Genomic DNA, 12,225 nt, shown 5'->3' on the forward strand with positions numbered 1-12,225 from the left:
GGGGCTTCTGTAACATGTTGATATTCCCAGTAATTTCTACCCGACTTCAAAGGGAAAAGAAAACAAAGAAGCAATATCTGCTTGTGACAAAGACACAGTGAAGCTTTTATGGCAGTTTCAATAAAGTTTTCCAAAACATTTTTCTTGATCTATCTTTTTTTCTTTTAGAAAGTTATTTCTGTTGGATTCAGTTGAAGAAGCTACCTGATTTAACTCAAAGTTTAATCTGTGACCGAAAGTACTGGTACTTCTGAAAAATGAATGATCTCTTGTCATATAATGTACTTCTCATGAGGGAGCTTATTAGGCCAGGTTATCCAATCAATAGTATGATTTGTGAGTGTGTGCGTCCTCTTGACTGGCCTGATAGCAGCGTGGTGGGAGGTAATTAGCTCCACCGTCTCACATGGCCTTCCCCTCCCACACTCCACCCAACGGACCATACTGTCATTCTTTCCTGGCGGCACATTTTTGTCCTTATTAATTTGTCCCTCAAACTGAAAGGTTGAATCTGGTGGACTTTACTAGATCAAGGATGCCTCAGAGTTGATTTTAATTTGCAGACGTGTATGGAAAAAAAGAAATGTGTGGTTAAAATAGAGATTTTTATGAAGCTGTTCCTTTCGAAAAAAACTGGTCTTTTGAAAGTCTTGACAGCTGCCTGATTTAAAGGTTGATTGATCGCAAGTATGGATTGTGGGATAAATATGATTGTCATCTTAATCTATTTCTGAAAAGGAAACATATTTTGAAGTTGTTTACTCAGCTGAAGAAAGGAATCTTATGGCTATGGCTAACCTTACTTCTGTAGTTAAACATTGTCATATTTTGTCTACTATCAGTCAGTCAGTTATCAATCTGTCAGTTAAGAAAGGAAATCTTGATCCTTTGAGGGGGTAATGATGGTATTAGTGCTTTGAACATGCTTCAACGGATGGGCTATTGCACATTACAAATATCCATTTATTATTATTATTGTTTTTATTATATACAGATTAAAATAAAAACATACAGCAAAAATGGTTAGGGTCATCCTGGTAGCGTCAGGCTGGTTAGGCTCATCATCAGCCAAGGCCCCTTCTACACACAGCCAAGACAGCGAATTGGACTTCTCCCAGGAAGCACTGCCTGGTCAAACCCACCCAGAATGTTTTGGAGAATGTGAAGACTTCCAATCACTGCAGCCTTCTGCATTACCCATATTGTCAGAAGGGTTGTATTCCTGGCAGCAAACCCGGTACTCTCCCGATGTCAGTCAACAGATTGGGAGGTACTTGGGACAACTTTGTACTTGGGATGCAACGTGACATTTGGAAAGCAGGATCCACATATTTTCCATGCATGCTTCAAGACTCTCAGTCTCTCAAATGCTTAGACTGAGAAAGTTGTTAATCTCAATGTAAGGTTTTTTTAATTGTTTCATAACATGATGGTGGTACTGAGATTCAGATAATTAGCGGTCTTGGGAGATGTTGCTGATTTATGGTATTGTCCAAATATGGCCGTAGTCACCAGTGGTTTTTCTCATGTCTGCTCGGTAAATTTTATTGACATTGGAAGATATCCTTCCAAGGTCAAGGTCAGGTGATAGAAACTTGTCACTAAAGTGGTTACGTGTTCTCCAAAATGTCTTAACAGTTTTCATATCAATAAACTTACTATCAACTTTCTTGAGGATGGAGCAAAACTGTTGAGATTTTCAGTTAGTAGGGTATCACTACGTATACAGGCATTAACTTTGTATTACTAGTTATCCTAACAAATCTTTGTGCCATTCAGAGTGCCAGTGAACTGTCTATCAAAGGTCAAGGTCATCTTTGAGGTTATTGTGAAAAGTGGTATCTTTCAATGGCAGTTGCATTTTCTCTTACTTTTACTTTTACTCATACAATCCTTTGCTTTAATAATTGTTGAGACATGGCCTTGAGAAAGGTCATGATGAGGCAGTAAGGATTCAAACTGGTGGTATGTTATTTGAGGAATTACATAAAGAGCGGGCTGCTTCCATTGCAAGTTTGTACAAACACCACTTGGATAGATATTTTGTAGGGAAATGCATTTCCTTAGAACCGAAAACAACTACCTACAAATATTGATGTTTCAGTTTGAATGAAAGCACTGAGATTGCAACCCTAAGTTCTGCACCACGGCTGAGGTTTGAATCATGGCCTGTACAGTAGTTATGACCTCTCTGTCTACCCACCTCCACTCAATATTCAGCACTTTATGTTGTACAATATGTTCAGTACTCATGGAGAACAATATATTCAGTAGTTAATGCCCTGTCTGACAAGCCAAGACAGGCATGGTGATAGAAAATGACCCCAACTGTTACTAATGATATCGTCAAGCTGATGATTTCTACATTATCTGTGGCAGCTTGTCAACATATAGTGGCTGCCATGGCCTCTGGATCTGAGCAGAGATTGTTTGGGACTTTGTTGTGGACACTGGCTCTCCACTGGGATATCCATGAAGCAGAGGGAGAGACTCTGACAAGTGTAGATCTTGAAAACAGGTTACTGCCTGCTCCATTGCATTGATAATCTGTATATGTCCAATAATGAGTGAGTGAGTTGGGTTTAATGCCGCTTTTAACAGTATTCCAGTCATATCACGGCGTGTCAGCTTAATGTAGGAGGTCTCAGACGTTTACCACTTCGGAGAAACCCACGAGCACGGGTATGGTGCTGACAAACCTAGAAACATAATCGGGGCGAACCGGTATTCGAACCCACAATCATAGGTTTCTGGCGTGCCTTAGGGACGCAACTCTGCACAGCGAATCTCGGCGCCTTAGACGACAGGGCCACCTGTGCTCCCGTATGTATCCAATAAAATCAATATAAGTATAATGGTGTTGACAAGGCAAACTTGATTCAAAGTCAGACAGTTCACTGAAAGTAGTTTTTATTAAAAATATATCAGTTAGCTTTGACACCATAGATTTGATTAATTCATCAATTAAGATTAACTGATCAGAAATGTTACTTAAAAAAACCGAAATGCAGCTTTTCTGATCAATGTTATTTCACATTCAACACAAAGTCGACTTGATCATTTGCAGTTTGCTTTTTTAGCAACCCTGTGGCATGATCTTTTGAAATATTTTTCTTGCCCTAATGGCCTCAATGTCCTGTTGATAATGCTAGCTGTGTGAGCATGTTCAGTGGTCTGTGTGCAAGCAGTCCCTGGGCTGAAGAACACCAGGGAAATATCCGTCAGTGAGGTTTGGGGTTGGAACTCAGGAGTGTGAAATTGCTTCTGTTGCTGGTGTAATGACAAGCTCCCCTCAAGAGGCTGTGTCCCGCTGAGATACTGCTTGGTGCTGTTGATTCCAGTTGCAGTGATATATTGTATCTCTGATTGTGACTGTTGCCATGTTATTTAAGATGAAAGAAGCCTAGGTCCATGTAATTCCTAGGATATTGTCATAGCATGGTATTTTATTGTAAACTAACAAGTAGTTGTTTAAGGAAGAATGACATATGAATAATGAACAATTTTGGTTGCGTTTTGCCACACCTATGTGACTAAAAATGAAACTGTGAGATGAAAAGAATTTTATGGAATGTAACTTTAAACAATATGTTTCCCCAAATGATTGAATATAATGATGTGCTATAGTACATGACTATATCATGATCATACAGATAAATACAAGTTATCGAGGGAATGAAGACCAGGTGTTTGTAATCTGAATCTGTTTCATGACTTTGATAACAATGTTTCAACATTTAAAGGGTTAAATATGTAAATTCTCAATGTATTGCAGCACCAGGAAACCCGATTGTACCCAACTGGCCAACTTTAGACCATATAGCCTATCTGGATGTTAAAAACGTTGTATCCATTCTGTTACACAACAGAACACTAATGTTAATGAAATTGGATCACAGTGACCTTCACCAGTTTCATGTTAAAGGCACCAGAGATATGGAGCAGGTCAATTATGGTGACATGATTATAATCAATAATCAAGTTAATTTTCTACTTTTACACCAGCAATCTACCTCCATAATCCCCCTTGTACATGGGAGGGGCAGTCATAAGGTATGATCAGTGAGTGCTTGTTAATGGAGGCTGTTTAGCTAGGAAATGGAATCAGTGGGATTGTAGGATGGTCTCTGTATTGGGGCAGTGGTAGGCGGAATGACTCAATGGTTGCCAACTTTTTACAGGGATAGCTTCCATAGGTATCATTACCAACAAGAGTGCCTCCATAAAGAAGTGGTTAGATTAGGGTGTGAGGGGTTAGAAGATAGGCTTGTGATGGCCAAATGGCAGCCATCTGTAGGAAGTGTTGTCCTGGCATGTGTATCATTGTGGGTGGGTCTCTCCCCACAGTCCTCCTCATGTTGGGGGGATGCAGGAAAGTGCTGGGGCCCTTAGTTTGTTTCAAATTACATGTCAGTGTTCCTGGCTACTGGTGCTGTGTTTGAAATGAGGTTAATGGACTTCCGAACATTCCCTGTTGGTAGGCCACTTTTAACCACCCATTTCAATGACAAAATAGGGATTGCAAGGTTTTGACATTTATTTTTTTTGTCAATCACCACATGCACTATCTGTGTGAAAAATAGAATACTTTTGAAGAAGGTAGGATTGGCTGACTTGATGTATTACTAGAATGTTGAAGCCATCTAATCTTGGCATGTTCGCTGTGCCCAGCTGTTTAAAAGTGCAATGTTGGTGTGACTTCATTAATGAAAATTCCTTGTATTTGAGACTCAGAGTGCCAATTAGAAAATCATTATGTATCAGGTTTTGGAAATCATATGTCTTTTATAACAATCTTCCTGACAATGTTTATTTCATGAAACCATAGATAATTTTACTTTTACACAAATAAATGTGACAAACAAAATTATGAACATGTTTAATGCACCGTATGATTCACAAATAACTTTGAGTATGATTAATCTCAATGAAAAGGAAAGTGGAAAACTCTCTGTATTGCAAAACCTTATTATCTAGCCTTGCTGAAATGACATTTGCCAAGTTTGAAGATGGATAAAATGTGTTTTCTTGTTGGCATACTTAAATTCCATAGGGCTCACTTAGACATCTTTATGTCCAGTTGAAAACTTGAAAATAAATGCATTTCTATTCCTGGACTTAGCGCAACCTTGATCCTGGTCATTGAAAGAAATACTATGTTCAGTGCTCAGGTCTTAGCTGGAATAACACCACTGGGACCTGGTGATGATTAAGTTCAGTAAAATTCTTTTGAAAGCAATGGAGTAAAAATACATGATTATTGTGAAATGGTTAGATTGGCAAGATGTTGCTGAGATAGGATCTCATTCACTTATGTATCGACTCATCACAAATATACACCTGACAATACAAGATACTCTCACCCATGTAGCAATTCATGTTATTTTTTATTTTGTTAACTAATAGTCAGGGGGGCATGGGTGGCCCAGTCATCTAAGGTGCTGTGCAGAGATGCGTCCCTTGGGCATGCCAGAAACCTATGATTGTGGGTTCGAATCCCGGTTCGCCCCGATAATGTTTCTAGGGTTGTCAGCACCATACCCGTGCTCGTGGGTAAAAAGTCTGAGACCTGTATTACTTCGGGCTTTCCTCTCACGTTAAGCTGACATGCTGTGATATAACTGGAATAATGTTAAAAGCGGCGTTAAACCCAAACTCACTCACTCACTCACTCACTCACTCACTCACTCACTCACTCACTCACTCACTCACTCAATAACTCTAATAGTCAGGTCTGCCTATGTTGTGATCTGTAGGTCCGCTGCCAACCGTCCTATCAAGATGCCACTTGACCATTGAAGTTGAAGCTTCACCTTCTTGTTCCCACCATTGATGACACCAATATTTATCAAATGTGTTTGACTGCAAGTTTATGCCTCCATGAACACAAAAAGATATTGAAGTAATGCTTAAGTACACGAAAACTCAAGTAGCGTGTGTAGGAAGGAAATGAATACTGGCCATGACATATAGAAGATTGATTTGTCAATAACACAGAGGCTTTGGACCCGGCAAGCATTTAAAATATGGAGAATATAGCAGTTATAGCCCTTTTGTTGTACTTACTTTGTGTTTTATTGAAACATGTTACAATACTTGTCCTGGTTCCGTGTATTACATCAGGTCAGTCATTATACCTCTACTGGGGACCTCTGAACATCAGGTCAGTCATTATACCTCTACTGGGGACCTCTGAACATCAGGTCAGTCATTATACCTCTACTGGGGACCTCTGAACATCAGGTCAGTCATTATACCTCTACTGGGGACCCCTGAACATCAGGTCAGTCATTATACCTCTACTGGGGACCTCTGAACATCAGGTCAGTCATTATACCTCTACTGGGGACCTCTGAACATCAGGTCAGTCATTATACCTCTACTGGGGACCTCCGAACATCAGGTCAGTCATTATACCTCTACTGGGGACCTCTGAACATCAGGTCAGTCATTATACCTCTACTGGGGACCTCTGAACATCAGGTCAGTCATTATACCTCTACTGGGGACCTCCGAACATCAGGTCAGTCATTATACCTCTACCAGGGACCTCCGAACATCAGGTCAGTCATTATACCTCTACTGGGGACCTCTGAACATCAGGTCAGTCATTATACCTCTACTGGGGACCTCCGATCATCAGGTCAGTCATTATACCTCTACTGGGGACCTCTGAACATCAGGTCAATCATTATACCTCTACTGGGGACCTCTGAACATCAGGTCAGTCATTATACCTCTACTGGGGACCTCTGAACATCAGGTCAGTCATTATACCTCTACCGGGGACCTCTGAACATCAGGTCAGTCATTATACCTCTACTGGGGACCTCTGAACATCAGGTCAATCATTATACCTCTACTGGGGACCTCCAAACTTTCAGCTTGGAATACGGAAGTGTGCGTCATGAGACGACTTGACACTGTGAGTGACCATGCTCACAACTGACCCCTGGTTTTCATGTCCACATTACTGACCATGAAATAATCTGTTGAAATGATTTGAGATGATGAACTTTCTCAATTTCTCACTTTCTTCAATGACAGAATTACATGGTGAATAGATGTAGATGGCTTCAGATTGAAAAATGATGGCAATTCATTCCAAACAGAAAAAATACATAAAAAAGCATCTAGTAGTTGGTAAATCAAAGTTTATTTCTGTTTAAGAAGTTTTTAAACCATAGTTTAGTGTTTGTGACTGCATTTAAAATGTTGTTTTGTTGAGTGCTATAGACGTGTATGTAGCTGCTTGCATGAAGATTTGTGAGGTCAACAAAGATGGTAAGTTTCTTCTGATGATTGGCAAGGCAATTACATCTCTAGCCATGATAGCTTGTGCCTTATAAGAGTCATCTCTAGTATGTATTATTCACTTCAATAAGAAAAAGGCAAGTTTTGTTGAATAAGCCAGCAAGGTTTTCTTCTTAGAAACTGTTCTTTCTTTGAAGCAAATGCATATTTGGGAGAATCAAACCTTGACATTTAGGGATTTTAGCCCAAACAGCTTTTCTAAGTCCCAAGTGTGTGTTGAGGTTGTGAAGTGGTGTGAGTAATATTGTTGCTAACATCCCACCCACACTTAACAGCCAGAGGGTTTCACACTGGCCATTGTGGCAGTAAATGCATACTCTGGGAGAACCACTTCCTGAGGAAATGGACAGCACTGGCCGACAACACACACACAATCAGCCCAGTGAGCTATTGTACAATCACCACAGTCAAGCTGTGAGCTTCGTAATTCACTATCAAAGGGCGTGATGGGATAGCGTGGGGGTTGTGGAGAGAGTATTAGTGAAGGATAAAAGCCTCATAATTTGAAGTAGGTGTGTAGGATAGAATCAAGGGGATACCTACTGCTACTTTTGATAAATTGTCCTTCATTTGTTCCACTACATTAGTGTTGATCTTCTGACTAAAACATTGAATCACATGTTGGAATATCTGAAGAACTATTCATTATTCTTAGTTTCACAGTTGTGATCTATTTAATGAATGTTATTGATGTCATTGAATTTGCTTACCTCTGAAGAATGTTGATAAATTGGACTCTGATGACAGTGTTGCCTGTCAATGAAACTTTGTACGGGTCATCCTTGAAGCAGGGCAGTGTTCTGAGCTGTGAGGGAAGTTATTCATAAAGCATGGTTGTTATTTTCTTTTTTCTGCAGAATTTTTAAATGTCTTACTCATGTAGTGTAGGGGAATTACTGTAGGTCAGTGGAACTTGGTACATGTCAGTGCCTACTGTATTCAGTTGGAGGTCTCTCCGTTTTGTAAAATATTGTATTGTTTGCTTCTATGGCTGTTTTAAGATGTTGACAACATGTCCAGGTGAGCTACTTTTTTTAATTGTAATTGTTTTATTCACAAAAAGTGTTACACAGAACTATTTACAGAGAGAGGGAGAAAAAAGAATTACCACTATTTTACAAATATATCCATATCCATACTCATTCATACACATACGCATGCATATATACAAATAAATATTTACACTGTATGTAATGACCGAAGTCGAAAAGCTTTGTAAACGTAGACTGCTAGATTTCTTATTTTAAAGTTAGTGGAGGACATTAAATTTATTTTTAGGACATTTAGAAGGGGTTGTAAAATATTTAGGAGGAATGTATTCAGCATTGAGCTACTTTGCCATGGCAAGGTAACATTAAGAATAAATTGCAGATTATTTGGCAAAAGTGAATTATTGTTAAATGTTCCTCATGAAGCCTTTCAACTGAAAATAGGTATTCACTCAGACAGATAATCAGATATTCCTCGTAGGTCAGTTTCTATATATCCTTCAGAATATTTCGCTTATTTTCATTTTTTGATAATGTCAATATAGTGTCTGAAACATGCACTAAGGTCACATTTCTCAGGTAGCTTTTCATTGAACTTTCAAACATTTCTTTTAAAACCAACTCAAATCTTGTAGCCTTCTACTGAAGGAAGCCGAACACATTGACTTGGACCGATATATGAGTGGTAGCACTTAGTGTGTGATAATTCAACAGAAAGATGGATATTCGTGACCAGCAGTTATCAATTTGCATGTATCACAGTAAACTTGATTTTGGTAAAATGGCTAAAATCAACAGCTATTCATGTGGTGGTGTGAGCGAGGGAGGCACATTGATGTGTGGGAGTAGTTTAGCCTCTTTAGACAGGAAATTGATCAGTAAATGATGAATGAATTGCTGAGTTCTAATCTAATATATATGTGAATAATATGAAGTGCATGTTGGTGACATTGGTTCACATCTCCCTCTGGTTCTGGTACTTTCAAGGACATACGCTATCACAAACTGTCAATGACAAACTTCAGCCAACATTGTGCTGTCAAGTCAGAATTCTCTACACAGCATGTTTCCTGGATTCCATTTTGTAGATGCAAAAAACAAATTAAATCTAAATTGATGAATGTTTGAGGTGAACACAGTAGAACATAATTCATTCCAACTGCACAGTTTCCTGAATGTTTGAGAGATAAAAAGCATAATTCATTCCAGCTGCACAGTTTCCTCAATGTTTGAGAGACGAACACATAATTCATCCCGACTGCACAGTTTCCTGAATATTTGAGAGACGAACACATAATTCATCCCGACTGCACAGTTTCCTGAATATTTGAGAGATGAACACATAATTCATCCCGACTGCACAGTTTCCTGAATATTTGAGAGATGAACACATAATTCATCCCTACTGCACAGTTTCCTGAATGTTTGAGAGACGAACACATAATTCATCCCGACTGCACAGTTTCCTGAATGTTTGAGAGACAAACACATAATTCATCCAGACTGCACAGTTTCCTGAATGTTTGAGAGACGAACACGTAATAGTTTCGTATTATTGCATACTAACCGTATTGTTTTGCCTTTAGTTGCATTCAATGAGATCACATGTATTGAATCACTTGAACTTTGCCTCTTGAGCACTGTACCCTGCCAGTAACATGTGTATTTGTGTTGTTCTTGTAGGGAAGTATGTGGGGAATCGGCCCATCAAGCTGAGGAAGAGCTCATGGAAGGACAGACAGATCGATGTTGTGAGGAAGAAGGACAAGGAGAAGAAGAGGTTAGGACTCAGATGAGACGTGCTGGACAGATGTCATTCAGGGTGGACATTTGTGTCACTCAGGGGAAGGGGAGTTTTTAGAGGGACGTCACACTTGGGGTGGGGGGGCACAGTCAAGTCAATTAGTGGATGGTATGACCATCTTCAAAGGGAGGGCAGTGAACAGCTTGGCCAGAAGGACATTTGCCATTCAGTGGAACATAAACATCATTCAGGGCAATGACATGGATGTCCATCAGTGAGGGTCATCATACCATGGAGGATGAGGACTTTGCTGGACGCATTGTTGTGGACATCATTCACAGGAGATACATTGTCATCATTAAGGTGAACATGGAACTGCTTCTGTACTGTGACGTGAACACCATTCTTGAGAGGTCAGTGTGCTGTGCATTGCAGCGCCGAAGTTAGCATTGATGAGAATTGTGCAAAGTTAAGATCGATTTTTTCACAGGAATTATGTTGGGATAGTGAGATTTGAAATCAAGAAACAAGCAAATGTTTAATTTCAACATTAAATAAGTAAATGATTTATATTCATGAAGAGTAGACATTATTATTTCAGAGTGCAAGATGTTTCAAATCATGTGACTGCTGATCCAAGGTGCTTTGAGGGGCAGTGGGGGTAGCCTAATGGTTAAAGCACTCTCTTGTCATGCCGAAAGACCTGGGTTAGACTCCCCACATGGGTACAATGTGTGAAGCCCATTTCTGGTGTCCCCTGCCATGATATTGCTGGAATATTACTAAAAGCGGCTAAAAACCATACTTACTCACTCACTCACTCTTGGTGCTTTGAGAAGTTTATCATTCCTGTTATTTAAAGGACAGTCAATGTATTTTGCTTGAGCCTATCAGTTTGAATAAAGAAAGTTTTTTTCAGATGAGATCTGTGTTGATATACCATGTAAGAAAACTCAGACTGTTACATCAGACATGGAACTTGATAGGCTTGCTGTATCCCACCATTGGTGTATATATATTCACTTCTTTGAGTGGCATTTAGATGTTTGTGTGATGAGCAAGGACAAGTTCTTACTGATCGGCAACTTATTTATTACAATTGATGTGATGTTTCAGTGTGAATTCTAACTCTTGCTTGATCAAGGTGCTAGAATTTTACATAAAAAAATATACCTCAATTGTAATAAAGAAGTTGCTCATACATAAGAATTTGTTCTTGTTTATATAATTTAATATTGCAGTACCACAAATCTGTGGCGTTCTTGACACCATATGAACACTGTTGCACCACACAGGTCCTCCCTGTATAATTGTTGAGATGTTCTTTGAAAAGTTATCATTCTATGGAATTTCAGTGGTTGCATATGTATGGCCAACAGTGATCTTGTGAATTCTTTCTGTCATGTAATACATGCATGATATTTGTCGAGTATAGATCTGTGAATGATTGTTACCAATTATGACAGAGGCTTTAATGCTAGGCTGTTTTTGTTCACCATAGAGGATTTCATCATGTCCACTAGGGTGGAGGAGGGGTGTCCATGGATACTTCCTGTCACAGAATCCTGGTGCAACACCCACACAAGGATTAGTCCATAACACTTCATCATGTTGATATTAGAATGTCACCTTTAGAGATTGCATTGACAGTCTTTAAATGTCTATACCCTGTCTCCCACAGTCTAGTGGAGATATCACTGTATCTCAACATCATCTTTGTGATCATTTGTGTCATTAGGATATCATCTGAACTGTGTCACATAATGTGTAAATAAATAAACTATTTACATGATCCGTGTTTTCTATTGTTACATCTAATTAAAGTTTGGCCTGCTTGGATTATTTGTTCTTGAATAATTTTCCCAATGTGAGAATAAAGCAGTTTTCTGGTAAAGGACAACAATTCTTGTCTTCACAGAGGAAGATGTGACACTGAAGAACAAATATTTACTTTCTTGATCATTAAAGTAAGATGGGACACGGGTGGCAAAGCAATTCACTGTGTAGAGTTTGTCCATTAGGCATACCAGAAACCTATAATCCTCTACCTCTATTACATCATTGCCAAATGTCTGTACTTTGGCTGCAATCACACAACATGTGTAACTAGATCTTCAGATTTTCAACAGAAGTCCTCTTCACTGTCAGCTATACACAACTAGTTGTCACTGCAATATC

At 39.2% G+C, this 12,225-nt stretch overlaps 1 protein-coding gene across 1 annotated transcript in view; it reads left to right on the forward strand.

Annotated features, from left to right (window-relative positions):
• Positions 1-11,839, forward strand: part of LOC139457576 (RNA-binding protein 42-like) — a 43,364-nt gene extending 31,525 nt beyond the window's left edge. Inside the window, exon 5 of the mRNA XM_071238952.1 lies at positions 9,987-11,839. Within this exon, the coding sequence (XP_071095053.1) occupies positions 9,987-10,099 (113 nt within the window). The 3' untranslated portion in view covers positions 10,100-11,839. The remainder of the gene's footprint in view (positions 1-9,986) is intronic.
• Positions 11,840-12,225: the final 386 nt, after the last annotated feature.

This window comes from Haliotis cracherodii, unplaced genomic scaffold (assembly GCF_022045235.1).
Source record: "Haliotis cracherodii isolate W230 unplaced genomic scaffold, xgHalCrac1.p SCAF_12, whole genome shotgun sequence".
Taxonomy (NCBI): Eukaryota; Metazoa; Mollusca; class Gastropoda; order Lepetellida; family Haliotidae; genus Haliotis; species Haliotis cracherodii.